This window comes from Pieris napi, chromosome Z (genome assembly GCF_905475465.1).
Source record: "Pieris napi chromosome Z, ilPieNapi1.2, whole genome shotgun sequence".
NCBI lineage: Eukaryota > Metazoa > Arthropoda > Insecta > Lepidoptera > Pieridae > Pieris > Pieris napi.
The window spans coordinates 9,987,890-10,003,310 of record NC_062259.1 but is presented as its reverse complement, the minus strand read 5'-3'; the positions used below and the strand labels follow the sequence as shown (position 1 = coordinate 10,003,310).

Genomic DNA, 15,421 nt, shown 5'->3' with positions numbered 1-15,421 from the left:
AACTTACCGTCAGGTGTATCGATTTCTTCGACGGTTGTCTCTTCCGGAACTTCAACCACTTCTACCGACGTATCGGGCAACTCAGTAATTTCTGTAATTTCGTGTATTTCTTCAACGGCGCCATCCTTACCCTTGATTCGGCGTTTCTTTGTTTTGACGGTTCGTGTTTCACCAGTTTCAGCCTGAACTTCTGTAATTTGGACTGTGTCGGGAGATTCTTCGATAAGGGTTGCTTGCTCTGGCGATACTTGTTTGTCTGTTAGTGGAAGTGTTTCATCAGTGACAGTGTAATCTGTTATGTCCTGTGGGGTGTGTATGTGTTTTGTCTTCTTTGTGCGTTTCTTGATAGTTTTGATAGTCAACTTACCCTCAGGTGTATCGATTTCTTCGACGGTTGTCTCTTCCGGAACTTCAACCACTTCTACCGACGTATCGGGCAACTCAGTTGTTTCTGTAATTTCGTGTACTTCTTCAAAAGCGCCATCCTTACCCTTGATTCGGCGTTTCTTTGTTTTGACGGTTCGCGTTTCACCTGTTTCAGTCTGAACCTTCGAGATTTGGACTGTGTCGGGTGATTCATCGATAACGGTTGCTTGCTCCGGCGATTCTTGTTTGTCTGTGAGTGGAAGTGCTTCGTCAGTGACAGTGTCATCTGTTATGTCCTGTGGGGTGTGTATGTGTTTTGTCTTCTTCGTACGTTTCTTGATAGTTTTGATAGTCAACTTACCCTCAGGTGTATCGATTTCTTCGACGGTTGTCTCTTCCGGAACTTCAACCACTTCTACCGACGTATCGGGCAACTCAGTTGTTTTTGTAATTTCGTGTACTTCTTCAAAAGCGCCATCCTTACCCTTGATTCGGCGTTTCTTTGTTTTGACGGTTCGCGTTTCACCTGTTTCAGTCTGAACCTCCGAGATTTGGACTGTGTCGGGTGATTCATCGATAACGGTTGCTTGCTCCGGCGATTCTTGTTTGTCTGTGAGTGGAAGTGCTTCGTCAGTGACAGTGTCATCTGTTATGTCCTGTGGGGTGTGTATGTGTTTTGTCTTCTTCGTACGTTTCTTGATAGTTTTGATAGTCAACTTACCCTCAGGTGTATCGATTTCTTCGACGGTTGTCTCTACCGGAACTTCAACCACTTCTACCGACGTATCGGGCAACTCAGTTGTTTCTGTGATTTCGTGTACTTCTTCAAAAGCGCCATCCTTACCCTTGATTCGACGTTTCTTTGTTTTGACGGTTCGCGTTTCACCTGTTTCAGTCTGAACCTCCGAGATTTGGACTGTGTCGGGAGATTCTTCGATAAGGGTTGCTTGCTCCGGCGATTCTTGTTTGTCTGTGAGTGGAAGTGCTTCGTCAGTGACAGTGTCATCTGTTATGTCCTGTGGGGTGTGTATGTGTTTTGTCTTCTTTGTGCGTTTCTTGATAGTTTTGATAGTCAACTTACCCTCAGGTGTATCGATTTCTTCGACGGTTGTCTCTACCGGAACTTCAACCACTTCTACCGACGTATCGGGCAACTCAGTTGTTTCTGTGATTTCGTGTACTTCTTCAACAGCGCCATCCTTACCCTTGATTCGGCGTTTCTTTGTTTTGACGGTTCGCGTTTCACCTGTTTCAGTCTGAACCTCCGAGATTTGGACTGTGTCGGGAGATTCTTCGATAAGGGTTGCTTGCTCCGGCGATTCTTGTTTGTCTGTGAGTGGAAGTGCTTCGTCAGTGACAGTGTCATCTGTTATGTCCTGTGGGGTGTGTATGTGTTTTGTCTTCTTTGTGCGTTTCTTGATAGTTTTGATAGTCAACTTACCCTCAGGTGTATCGATTTCTTCGACGGTTGTCTCTTCCGGAACTTCAACCACTTCTACCGACGTATCGGGCAACTCAGTTGTTTCCGTGATTTCGTGTACTTCTTCAACAGCGCCATCCTTACCCTTGATTCGGCGTTTCTTTGTTTTGACGGTTCTTGTTTCACCGGATTCAGTCTGAACCTCAGAGATTTGGACTGTGTCGGGAGATTCGTCGATAAGGGTTGCTTGCTCCGGCGATACTTGTTTGTCTGTTAGTGGAAGTGTTTCATCAGTGACAGTGTCATCTGTTATGTCCTGTGGCGTTCGAATGTGTTTTGTCTTCTTTGTGCGTTTTTTGATAGTTTTTATAGTCAACTTACCGTCAGGTGTATCGATTTCTTCGACGGTTGTCTCTTCCGGAACTTCAACCACTTCTACCGACGTATCGGGCAACTCAGTTGTTTCTGTAATTTCGTGTACTTCTTCAACAGCACCATCCTTACCCTTGATTCGGCGTTTCTTTGTTTTGACGGTTCGTGTTTCACCAGTTTCAGCCTGAACTTCTGTAATTTGGACTGTGTCGGGAGATTCTTCGATAAGGGTTGCTTGCTCTGGCGATACTTGTTTGTCTGTTAGTGGAAGTGTTTCATCAGTGACAGTGTAATCTGTTATGTCCTGTGGGGTGTGTATGTGTTTTGTCTTCTTTGTGCGTTTCTTGATAGTTTTGATAGTCAACTTACCCTCAGGTGTATCGATTTCTTCGACGGTTGTCTCTTCCGGAACTTCAACCACTTCTACCGACGTATCGGGCAACTCAGTTGTTTCTGTAATTTCGTGTACTTCTTCAAAAGCGCCATCCTTACCCTTGATTCGGCGTTTCTTTGTTTTGACGGTTCGCGTTTCACCTGTTTCAGTCTGAACCTCCGAGATTTGGACTGTGTCGGGTGATTCATCGATAACGGTTGCTTGCTCCGGCGATTCTTGTTTGTCTGTGAGTGGAAGTGCTTCGTCAGTGACAGTGTCATCTGTTATGTCCTGTGGGGTGTGTATGTGTTTTGTCTTCTTCGTACGTTTCTTGATAGTTTTGATAGTCAACTTACCCTCAGGTGTATCGATTTCTTCGACGGTTGTCTCTTCCGGAACTTCAACCACTTCCACCGACGTCTCGGGCAACTCAGTAGTTTCGGTGATTTCGTGTACTTCTTCAACAGCACCATCCTTACCCTTGATTCGGCGTTTCTTTGTTTTGACGGTTCGCCTTTCACCAGTTTCAGTCTGAACTTCTGTAATTTGTACTGTGTCGGGAGATTCTTCGATAAGGGTTGCTTTCTCTGGCGACACTTGTTGGTCTGTTAGTGGAAGTGTTTCGTCAGTGACAGTGTCATCTGTTATGTCCTGTGGCGTTCGAATGTGTTTTGTCTTCTTCGTGCGTTTCTTGATAGTTTTGATAGTCATCTTACCCTCGGGTGTTTCGATTTCTTCGACGGTTGTCTCTTCCGGAACTTCAACCACTTCTACCGACGTGTCAGGCAACTCAGTAGTTTCTGTGATTTCGTGTACTTCTTCTACAGCGCCATCCTTACCCTTGACTCGGCGTTTCTTGGTTTTGACGGTTCGTGTTTCACCAGTTTCAGTCTGAACTTCTGTAAATTGGATCGTGTCGGGAGATTCTTCGATAAGGGTTGCTTTCTCTGGCGACACTTGTTGGTCTGTTAGTGGAAGTGTTTCGTCAGTGACAGTGTCATCTGTTATGTCCTGTGGCGTTCGAATGTGTTTTGTCTTCTTTGTGCGTTTTTTGATAGTTTTTATAGTCAACTTACCCTCAGGTGTATCGATTTCTTCGACGGTTGTCTCTTCCGGAACTTCAACCACTTCTACCGACGTATCGGGCAACTCAGTAGTTTCGGTGATTTCGTGTACTTCTTCAACAGCGCCATCCTTACCCTTGATTCGGCGTTTCTTTGTTTTGACGGTTCGTGTTTCACCAGTTTCAGTCTGAACTTCTGTTATTTGGACTGTGTCGGGAGATTCTTCGATAAGGGATGCTTGCTCCGGCGATACTTGTTTGTCCGTTAGTGGAAGTGTTTCGTCAGTGATAGTTTCATCTGTTATGTCCTGTGGCGTTCGAAAGTGTTTTGTCTTTTTTGTGCGTTTCTTGATAGTTTTTATAGTCAACTTACCCTCAGGTGTATCGATTTCTTCGACGGTTGTCTCTTCCGGAACTTCAACCACTTCTACTGACGTCTCGGGCAACTCAGTAGTTTCCGTGATTTCGTGTACTTCTTCAACAGCGCCATCCTTACCCTTGATTCGGCGTTTCTTTGTTTTGACGGTTCGCATTTCACCTGTTTCAGTCTGAACCTCCGAGATTTGGACTGTGTCGGGAGATTCTTCGATAACGGTTGCTTGCTCCGGCGATACTTGTTTGTCTGTTAGTGGAAGTGTTTCATCAGTGACAGTGTCATCTGTTATGTCCTGTGGGGTGTGTATGTGTTTTGTCTTCTTTGTGCGTTTCTTGATAGTTTTTATAGTCAACTTACCCTCAGGTGTATCGATTTCTTCGACGGTTGTCTCTTCCGGAACTTCAACCACTTCCACCGACGTCTCGGGCAACTCAGTAGTTTCGGTGATTTCGTGTACTTCTTCAACAGCACCATCCTTACCCTTGATTCGGCGTTTCTTTGTTTTGACGGTTCGCGTTTCACCTGTTTCAGTCTGAACCTCCGAGATTTGGACTGTGTCGGGTGATTCATCGATAACGGTTGCTTGCTCCGGCGATTCTTGTTTGTCTGTGAGTGGAAGTGCTTCGTCAGTGACAGTGTCATCTGTTATGTCCTGTGGGGTGTGTATGTGTTTTGTCTTCTTCGTACGTTTCTTGATAGTTTTGATAGTCAACTTACCCTCAGGTGTATCGATTTCTTCGACGGTTGTCTCTTCCGGAACTTCAACCACTTCTACCGACGTATCGGGCAACTCAGTTGTTTCTGTGATTTCGTGTACTTCTTCAACAGCGCCATCCTTACCCTTGATTCGGCGTTTCTTTGTTTTGACGGTTCGCGTTTCACCTGTTTCAGTCTGAACCTCCGAGATTTGGACTGTGTCGGGAGATTCTTCGATAAGGGTTGCTTGCTCCGGCGATTCTTGTTTGTCTGTGAGTGGAAGTGCTTCGTCAGTGACAGTGTCATCTGTTATGTCCTGTGGGGTGTGTATGTGTTTTGTCTTCTTTGTGCGTTTCTTGATAGTTTTGATAGTCAACTTACCCTCAGGTGTATCGATTTCTTCGACGGTTGTCTCTTCCGGAACTTCAACCACTTCTACCGACGTATCGGGCAACTCAGTTGTTTCCGTGATTTCGTGTACTTCTTCAACAGCGCCATCCTTACCCTTGATTCGGCGTTTCTTTGTTTTGACGGTTCTTGTTTCACCAGATTCTGTCTGAACCTCAGAGATTTGGACTGTGTCGGGAGATTCTTCGATAAGGGTTGCTTGCTCCGGCGATTCTTGTTTGTCTGTGAGTGGAAGTGTTTCGTCAGTGACAGTGTCATCTGTTATGTCCTGTGGGGTGTGTATGTGTTTTGTCTTCTTTGTGCGTTTCTTGATAGTTTTTATAGTCAACTTACCCTCAGGTGTATCGATTTCTTCGACGGTTGTCTCTTCCGGAACTTCAACCACTTCTACCGACGTATCGGGCAACTCAGTAGTTTCTGTAATTTCGTGTATTTCTTCAACGGCGCCATCCTTACCCTTGATTCGGCGTTTCTTTGTTTTGACGGTTCGCGTTTCACCTGTTTCAGTCTGAACCTCCGAGATTTGGACTGTGTCAGGAGATTCTTCGATAACGGTTGCTTGCTCCGGCGATTCTTGTTTGTCTGTGAGTGGAAGTGCTTCGTCAGTGACAGTGTCATCTGTTATGTCCTGTGGGGTGTGTATGTGTTTTGTCTTCTTTGTGCGTTTCTTGATAGTTTTGATAGTCAACTTACCCTCAGGTGTATCGATTTCTTCGACGGTTGTCTCTTCCGGAACTTCAACCACTTCTACCGACGTATCGGGCAACTCAGTTATTTCTGTAATTTCGTGTATTTCTTCAACGGCGCCATCCTTACCCTTGATTCGGCGTTTCTTTGTTTTGACGGTTCGTGTTTCACCAGTTTCAGTCTGAACTTCTGTAATTTGGACTGTGTCGGGAGATTCTTCGATAAGGGTTGCTTGCTCTGGCGATACTTGTTTGTCTGTTAGTGGAAGTGTTTCATCAGTGACAGTGTAATCTGTTATGTCCTGTGGGGTGTGTATGTGTTTTGTCTTCTTTGTGCGTTTCTTGATAGTTTTGATAGTCAACTTACCCTCAGGTGTATCGATTTCTTCGACGGTTGTCTCTACCGGAACTTCAACCACTTCTACCGACGTATCGGGCAACTCAGTAGTTTCGGTGATTTCGTGTACTTCTTCAACAGCGCCATCCTTACCCTTGATTCGGCGTTTCTTTGTTTTGACGGTTCTTGTTTCACCAGATTCTGTCTGAACCTCAGAGATTTGGACTGTGTCGGGAGATTCTTCGATAAGGGTTGCTTGCTCCGGCGATTCTTGTTTGTCTGTGAGTGGAAGTGTTTCGTCAGTGACAGTGTCATCTGTTATGTCCTGTGGGGTGTGAATGTGTTTTGTCTTCTTTGTGCGTTTTTTGATAGTTTTTATAGTCAACTTACCCTCAGGTGTATCGATTTCTTCGACGGTTGTCTCTTCCGGAACTTCAACCACTTCCACCGACGTCTCGGGCAACTCAGTAGTTTCGGTGATTTCGTGTACTTCTTCAACAGCACCATCCTTACCCTTGATTCGGGGTTTCTTTGTTTTGACGGTTCGCCTTTCACCAGTTTCAGTCTGAACTTCTGTAATTTGTACTGTGTCGGGAGATTCTTCGATAAGGGTGTCTTGCTCCGGCGATACTTGTTTGTCCGTTAGGGGAAGTGTTTCGTCAGTGACAGTGTCATCTGTTATGTCCTGTGGCGTTCGAATGTGTTTTGTCTTCTTCGTGCGTTTCTTGATAGTTTTGATAGTCATCTTACCCTCGGGTGTATCGATTTCTTCGACGGTTGTCTCTTCCGGAACTTCAACCACTTCTACCGACGTGTCGGGCAACTCAGTAGTTTCTGTGATTTCGTGAATTTCTTCAACAGCGCCATCCTTACCCTTGACTCGGCGTTTTTTGGTTTTGACGGTTCGTGTTTCACCAGTTTCAGTCTGAACTTCTGTTATTTGAACTGTGTCGGGAGATTCTTCGATAAGGGATGCTTGCTCCGGCGATACTTGTTTGTCCGTTAGTGGAAGTGTTTCGTCAGTGATAGTTTCATCTGTTATGTCCTGTGGCGTTCGAATGTGTTTTGTCTTTTTTGTGCGTTTCTTGATAGTTTTTATAGTCAACTTACCCTCGGGTGTATCGATTTCTTCGACGGTTGTCTCTTCCGGAACTTCAACCACTTCTACCGACGTCTCGGGCAACTCAGTAGTTTCGGTGATTTCGTGTACTTCTTCAACAGCGCCATCCTTACCCTTGATTCGGCGTTTCTTTGTTTTGACGGTTCTTGTTTCACCAGATTCTGTCTGAACCTCAGAGATTTGGACTGTGTCGGGAGATTCTTCGATAAGGGTTGCTTGCTCCGGCGATTCTTGTTTGTCTGTGAGTGGAAGTGTTTCGTCAGTGACAGTGTCATCTGTTATGTCCTGTGGGGTGTGAATGTGTTTTGTCTTCTTTGTGCGTTTTTTGATAGTTTTTATAGTCAACTTACCCTCAGGTGTATCGATTTCTTCGACGGTTGTCTCTTCTGGAACTTCAACCACTTCCACCGACATCTCGGGCAACTCAGTAGTTTCGGTGATTTCGTGTACTTCTTCAACAGCACCATCCTTACCCTTGATTCGGCGTTTCTTTGTTTTGACGGTTCGCCTTTCACCAGTTTCAGTCTGAACTTCTGTAATTTGTACTGTGTCGGGAGATTCTTCGATAAGGGTGTCTTGCTCCGGCGATTCTTGTTTGTCTGTGAGTGGAAGTGTTTCGTCAGTGACAGTGTCATCTGTTATGTCCTGTGGCGTTCGAATGTGTTTTGTCTTCTTCGTGCGTTTCTTGATAGTTTTGATAGTCATCTTACCCTCGGGTGTATCGATTTCTTCGACGGTTGTCTGTTCCGGAACTTCAACCACTTCTACCGACGTGTCGGGCAACTCAGTAGTTTCTGTGATTTCGTGAATTTCTTCAACAGCGCCATCCTTACCCTTGACTCGGCGTTTTTTGGTTTTGACGGTTCGTGTTTCACCAGTTTCAGTCTGAACTTCTGTTATTTGAACTGTGTCGGGAGATTCTTCGATAAGGGATGCTTGCTCCGGCGATACTTGTTTGTCCGTTAGTGGAAGTGTTTCGTCAGTGATAGTTTCATCTGTTATGTCCTGTGGCGTTCGAATGTGTTTTGTCTTTTTTGTGCGTTTCTTGATAGTTTTTATAGTCAACTTACCCTCGGGTGTATCGATTTCTTCGACGGTTGTCTCTTCCGGAACTTCAACCACTTCTACCGACGTGTCGGGCAACTCAGTAGTTTCTGTGATTTCGTAAATTTCTTCAACAGCGCCATCCTTATCCTTGACTCGGCGTTTTTTGGTTTTGACGGTTCGTGTTTCACCAGTTTCAGTCTGAACTTCTGTTATTTGGACTGTGTCGGGAGATTCTTCGATAAGCGTTGCTTTCTCCGGCGATACTTGTTTGTCTGTTAGTGGAAGTGTTTCGTCAGTGACAGTGTCATCGGTTATGTCCTGTGGCGTTCGAATGTGTTTTGTCTTCTTCGTGCGTTTCTTGATAGTTTTGATAGTCATCTTACCCTCGGGTGTATCGATTTCTTCGACGGTTGTCTCTTCCGGAACTTCAACCACTTCTACCGACGTGTCGGGCAACTCAGTAGTTTCTGTGATTTCGTAAATTTCTTCAACAGCGCCATCCTTATCCTTGACTCGGCGTTTTTTGGTTTTGACGGTTCGTGTTTCACCAGTTTCAGTCTGAACTTCTGTTATTTGGACTGTGTCGGGAGATTCTTCGATAAGCGTTGCTTTCTCCGGCGATACTTGTTTGTCTGTTAGTGGAAGTGTTTCGTCAGTGACAGTGTCATCTGTTATGTCCTGTGGCGTTCGAATGTGTTTTGTCTTCTTTGTGCGTTTTTTGATAGTTTTTATAGTCAACTTACCCTCAGGTGTATCGATTTCTTCGACGGTTGTCTCTTCCGGAACTTCAACAACTTCTACTGACGTCTCGGGCAACTCAGTAGTTTCCGTGATTTCGTGTACTTCTTCAACAGCGCCATCCTTCCCCTTGATTCGGCGTTTCTTTGTTTTGACGGTTCGCGTTTCACCAGTTTCAGTCTGAACTTCTGTAATTTGGACTGTGTCGGGAGATTCTTTGATAAGGGTTGCTTGCTCCGGCGATACTTGTTTATCTGTTAGTGGAAGGGTTTCATCAGTGACAGTGTCATCGGTTATGTCCTGTGGCGTTCGAATGTGTTTTGTCTTCTTCGTGCGTTTCTTGATAGTTTTGATAGTCATCTTACCCTCGGGTGTATCGATTTCTTCGACGGTTGTCTCTTCCGGAACTTCAACCACTTCTACCGACGTGTCGGGCAACTCAGTAGTTTCTGTGATTTCGTGAATTTCTTCAACAGCGCCATCCTTATCCTTGACTCGGCGTTTTTTGGTTTTGACGGTTCGTGTTTCACCAGTTTCAGTCTGAACTTCTGTTATTTGGACTGTGTCGGGAGATTCTTCGATAAGCGTTGCTTTCTCCGGCGATACTTGTTTGTCTGTTAGTGGAAGTGTTTCGTCAGTGACAGTGTCATCTGTTATGTCCTGTGGCGTTCGAATGTGTTTTGTCTTCTTTGTGCGTTTTTTGATAGTTTTGATAGTCAACTTACCCTCAGGTGTATCGATTTCTTCGACGGTTGTCTCTTCCGGAACTTCAACCACTTCTACCGACGTGTCGGGCAACTCAGTAGTTTCTGTGATTTCGTGAATTTCTTCAACAGCGCCATCCTTACCCTTGACTCGGCGTTTTTTGGTTTTGACGGTTCGTGTTTCACCAGTTTCAGTCTGAACTTCTGTAATTTGGACTGTGTCGGGAGATTCTTCGATAAGGGTTGCTTGCTCCGGCGATACTTGTTTGTCTAGTAGTGGAATTGTTTCATCAGTGACAGTGTCATCTGTTATGTCCTGTGGCGTTCGAATGTGTTTTGTCTTCTTTGTGCGTTTTTTGATAGTTTTGATAGTCAACTTACCCTCAGGTGTATCGATTTCTTCGACGGTTGTCTCTTCCGGAACTTCAACCACTTCTACCGACGTATCGGGCAACTCAGTAGTTTCGGTGATTTCGTGTACTTCTTCAACAGCGCCATCCTTACCCTTGATTCGGCGTTTCTTTGTTTTGACGGTTCGTGTTTCACCAGTTTCAGTCTGAACTTCTGTTATTTGGACTGTGTCGGGAGATTCTTCGATAAGCGTTGCTTTCTCCGGCGATACTTGTTTGTCTGTTAGTGGAAGTGTTTCGTCAGTGACAGTGTCATCTGTTATGTCCTGTGGCGTTCGAATGTGTTTTGTCTTCTTTGTGCGTTTTTTGATAGTTTTTATAGTCAACTTACCCTCAGGTGTATCGATTTCTTCGACGGTTGTCTCTTCCGGAACTTCAAACACTTCTACCGACGTGTCGGGCAACTCAGTAGTTTCTGTGATTTCGTGAATTTCTTCAACAGCGCCATCCTTACCCTTGACTCGGCGTTTTTTGGTTTTGACGGTTCGTGTTTCACCAGTTTCAGTCTGAACTTCTGTAATTTGGACTGTGTCGGGAGATTCTTCGATAAGGGTTGCTTGCTCCGGCGATACTTGTTTGTCTAGTAGTGGAATTGTTTCATCAGTGACAGTGTCATCTGTTATGTCCTGTGGCGTTCGAATGTGTTTTGTCTTCTTTGTGCGTTTTTTGATAGTTTTGATAGTCAACTTACCCTCAGGTGTATCGATTTCTTCGACGGTTGCCTCTTCCGGAACTTCAACCACTTCTACCGACGTGTCGGGCAACTCAGTAGTTTCGGTGATTTCGTGTACTTCTTCAACAGCGCCATCCTTACCCTTGATTCGGCGTTTTTTGGTTTTGACGGTTCGTGTTTCACCAGTTTCAGTCTGAACTTCTGTAATTTGGACTGTGTCGGGAGATTCTTCGATAAGGGTTGCTTGCTCCGGCGATACTTGTTTGTCTAGTAGTGGAATTGTTTCATCAGTGACAGTGTCATCTGTTATGTCCTGTGGCGTTCGAATGTGTTTTGTCTTCTTTGTGCGTTTTTTGATAGTTTTGATAGTCAACTTACCCTCAGGTGTATCGATTTCTTCGACGGTTGTCTCTTCCGGAACTTCAACCACTTCTACCGACGTATTGGGCAACTCAGTAGTTTCGGTGATTTCGTGTACTTCTTCAACAGCGCCATCCTTACCCTTGATTCGGCGTTTCTTTGTTTTGACGGTTCGTGTTTCACCAGTTTCAGTCTGAACTTCTGTTATTTGGACTGTGTCGGGAGATTCTTCGATAAGCGTTGCTTTCTCCGGCGATACTTGTTTGTCTGTTAGTGGAAGTGTTTCGTCAGTGACAGTGTCATCTGTTATGTCCTGTGGCGTTCGAATGTGTTTTGTCTTCTTTGTGCGTTTTTTGATAGTTTTTATAGTCAACTTACCCTCAGGTGTATCGATTTCTTCGACGGTTGTCTCTTCCGGAACTTCAACCACTTCTACCGACGTGTCGGGCAACTCAGTAGTTTCTGTGATTTCGTGAATTTCTTCAACAGCGCCATCCTTACCCTTGACTCGGCGTTTTTTGGTTTTGACGGTTCGTGTTTCACCAGTTTCAGTCTGAACTTCTGTAATTTGGACTGTGTCGGGAGATTCTTCGATAAGGGTTGCTTGCTCCGGCGATAGTTGTTTGTCTAGTAGTGGAATTGTTTCATCAGTGACAGTGTCATCTGTTATGTCCTGTGGCGTTCGAATGTGTTTTGTCTTCTTTGTGCGTTTTTTGATAGTTTTTATAGTCAACTTACCCTCAGGTGTATCGATTTCTTCGACGGTTGTCTCTTCCGGAACTTCAACCACTTCTACCGACGTGTCGGGCAACTCAGTAGTTTCTGTGATTTCGTGTATTTCTTCAACGGCGCCATCCTTACCCTTGACTCGGCGTTTTTTGGTTTTGACGGTTCGCGTTTCACCAGTTTCAGTCTGAACTTCTGTAATTTGGATCGTGTCGGGAGATTCTTCGACAAGGGTTGCTTTCTCCGGCGATACTTGTTCGTCTGTTAGTGGAAGTGTTTCGTCAGTGACAGTGTCATCTGTTACATCCTGTGGCGTTCGAATGTGTTTTGTCTTCTTTGTGCGTTTTTTGATAGTTTTGATAGTCAACTTACCCTCAGGTGTAACGATTTCTTCGACGGTTGTCTCTTCCGGAACTTCAACAACTTCTACCGACGTGTCGGGCAACTCAGTAGTTTCTGTGATTTCGTGTATTTCTTCAACGGCGCCATCCTTACCCTTGACTCGGCGTTTTTTGGTTTTGACGGTTCGTGTTTCACCAGTTTCAGTCTGAACTTCTGTAATTTGGACTGTGTCGGGAGATTCTTCGATAAGGGTTGCTTGCTCCGGCGATACTTGTTTGTCTAGTAGTGGAATTGTTTCATCAGTGACAGTGTCATCTGTTATGTCCTGTGGCGTTCGAATGTGTTTTGTCTTCTTTGTGCGTTTTTTGATAGTTTTGATAGTCAACTTACCCTCAGGTGTATCGATTTCTTCGACGGTTGTCTCTTCCGGAACTTCAACCACTTCTACCGACGTGTCAGGCAACTCAGTAGTTTCGGTGATTTCGTGTACTTCTTCTACAGCGCCATCCTTACCCTTGACTCGGCGTTTCTTGGTTTTGACGGTTCGTGTTTCACCAGTTTCAGTCTGAACTTCTGTTATTTGGACTATGTCGGGAGATTCTTCGATAATGGTTGCTTGCTCCGGCGATACTTGTTTGTCTGTTAGTGGAAGTGTTTCGTCAGTGACAGTGTCATCTGTTATGTCCTGTGGCGTTTGAATGTATTTTGTCTTCTTTTTGCGTTTTTTGATAGTTTTTATAGTCAACTTACCCTCAGGTGTATCGATTTCTTCGACGGTTGTCTCTTCCGGAACTTCAACCACTTCTACCGACGTGTCGGGCAACTCAGTAGTTTCTGTGATTTCGTGTATTTCTTCAACGGCGCCATCCTTACCCTTGACTCGGCGTTTTTTGGTTTTGACGGTTCGCGTTTCACCAGTTTCAGTCTGAACTTCTGTAATTTGGATCGTGTCGGGAGATTCTTCGATAAGGGTTGCTTTCTCCGGCGATACTTGTTTCTCTGTTAGTGGAAGTGTTTCGTCAGTGACAGTGTCATCTGTTACATCCTGTGGCGTTCGAATGTGTTTTGTCTTCTTTGTGCGTTTTTTGATAGTTTTGATAGTCAACTTACCCTCAGGTGTAACGATTTCTTCGACGGTTGTCTCTTCCGGAACTTCAACCACTTCTACCGACGTGTCGGGCAACTCAGTAGTTTCTGTGATTTCGTGTATTTCTTCAACGGCGCCATCCTTACCCTTGACTCGGCGTTTTTTGGTTTTGACGGTTCGCGTTTCACCAGTTTCAGTCTGAACTTCTGTAATTTGGATCGTGTCGGGAGATTCTTCGATAAGGGTTGCTTTCTCCGGCGATACTTGTTTGTCTGTTAGTGGAAGTGTTTCGTCAGTGACAGTGTCATCTGTTACATCCTGTGGCGTTCGAATGTGTTTTGTCTTCTTTGTGCGTTTTTTGATAGTTTTGATAGTCAACTTACCCTCAGGTGTAACGATTTCTTCGACGGTTGTCTCTTCCGGAACTTCAACAACTTCTACCGACGTGTCGGGCAACTCAGTAGTTTCTGTGATTTCGTGTATTTCTTCAACGGCGCCATCCTTACCCTTGACTCGGCGTTTTTTGGTTTTGACGGTTCGCGTTTCACCAGTTTCAGTCTGAACTTCTGTAATTTGGATCGTGTCGGGAGATTCTTCGATAAGGGTTGCTTTCTCCGGCGATACTTGTTCGTCTGTTAGTGGAAGTGTTTCGTCAGTGACAGTGTCATCTGTTACATCCTGTGGCGTTCGAATGTGTTTTGTCTTCTTTGTGCGTTTTTTGATAGTTTTGATAGTCAACTTACCCTCAGGTGTAACGATTTCTTCGACGGTTGTCTCTTCCGGAACTTCAACAACTTCTACCGACGTGTCGGGCAACTCAGTAGTTTCTGTGATTTCGTGTATTTCTTCAACGGCGCCATCCTTACCCTTGACTCGGCGTTTTTTGGTTTTGACGGTTCGTGTTTCACCAGTTTCAGTCTGAACTTCTGTAATTTGGACTGTGTCGGGAGATTCTTCGATAAGGGTTGCTTGCTCCGGCGATACTTGTTTGTCTAGTAGTGGAATTGTTTCATCAGTGACAGTGTCATCTGTTATGTCCTGTGGCGTTCGAATGTGTTTTGTCTTCTTTGTGCGTTTTTTGATAGTTTTGATAGTCAACTTACCCTCAGGTGTATCGATTTCTTCGACGGTTGTCTCTTCCGGAACTTCAACCACTTCTACCGACGTGTCAGGCAACTCAGTAGTTTCGGTGATTTCGTGTACTTCTTCTACAGCGCCATCCTTACCCTTGACTCGGCGTTTCTTGGTTTTGACGGTTCGTGTTTCACCAGTTTCAGTCTGAACTTCTGTTATTTGGACTATGTCGGGAGATTCTTCGATAATGGTTGCTTGCTCCGGCGATACTTGTTTGTCTGTTAGTGGAAGTGTTTCGTCAGTGACAGTGTCATCTGTTATGTCCTGTGGCGTTTGAATGTATTTTGTCTTCTTTTTGCGTTTTTTGATAGTTTTTATAGTCAACTTACCCTCAGGTGTATCGATTTCTTCGACGGTTGTCTCTTCCGGAACTTCAACCACTTCTACCGACGTGTCGGGCAACTCAGTAGTTTCTGTGATTTCGTGTATTTCTTCAACGGCGCCATCCTTACCCTTGACTCGGCGTTTTTTGGTTTTGACGGTTCGCGTTTCACCAGTTTCAGTCTGAACTTCTGTAATTTGGATCGTGTCGGGAGATTCTTCGATAAGGGTTGCTTTCTCCGGCGATACTTGTTTGTCTGTTAGTGGAAGTGTTTCGTCAGTGACAGTGTCATCTGTTACATCCTGTGGCGTTCGAATGTGTTTTGTCTTCTTTGTGCGTTTTTTGATAGTTTTGATAGTCAACTTACCCTCAGGTGTAACGATTTCTTCGACGGTTGTCTCTTCCGGAACTTCAACAACTTCTACCGACGTGTCGGGCAACTCAGTAGTTTCTGTGATTTCGTGTATTTCTTCAACGGCGCCATCCTTACCCTTGACTCGGCGTTTTTTGGTTTTGACGGTTCGCGTTTCACCAGTTTCAGTCTGAACTTCTGTAATTTGGATCGTGTCGGGAGATTCTTCGATAAGGGTTGCTTTCTCCGGCGATACTTGTTCGTCTGTTAGTGGAAGTGTTTCGTCAGTGACAGTGTCATCTGTTACAT

General features: G+C 44.9%; 1 protein-coding gene across 1 annotated transcript in view; it reads right to left on the bottom strand.

The window, feature by feature from the left end:
- LOC125062441 (titin-like) overlaps positions 1 to 15,421 on the bottom strand; it is a 60,986-nt gene that overhangs the window by 22,584 nt on the left and 22,981 nt on the right. Inside the window, exons 16-29 of the mRNA XM_047668376.1 lie at positions 12,248 to 15,376; positions 11,888 to 12,070; positions 9,368 to 11,776; positions 7,928 to 9,256; positions 6,848 to 7,456; positions 6,128 to 6,376; positions 4,328 to 6,016; positions 3,968 to 4,216; positions 3,608 to 3,790; positions 3,248 to 3,496; positions 2,528 to 2,776; positions 2,168 to 2,350; positions 368 to 2,056; positions 8 to 256 (exon numbers count right to left, since the gene is read on the bottom strand). Coding sequence (XP_047524332.1) covers positions 8 to 256; positions 368 to 2,056; positions 2,168 to 2,350; positions 2,528 to 2,776; positions 3,248 to 3,496; positions 3,608 to 3,790; positions 3,968 to 4,216; positions 4,328 to 6,016; positions 6,128 to 6,376; positions 6,848 to 7,456; positions 7,928 to 9,256; positions 9,368 to 11,776; positions 11,888 to 12,070; positions 12,248 to 15,376 — 12,648 coding nt within the window. The remainder of the gene's footprint in view (positions 1 to 7; positions 257 to 367; positions 2,057 to 2,167; positions 2,351 to 2,527; positions 2,777 to 3,247; positions 3,497 to 3,607; positions 3,791 to 3,967; positions 4,217 to 4,327; positions 6,017 to 6,127; positions 6,377 to 6,847; positions 7,457 to 7,927; positions 9,257 to 9,367; positions 11,777 to 11,887; positions 12,071 to 12,247; positions 15,377 to 15,421) is intronic.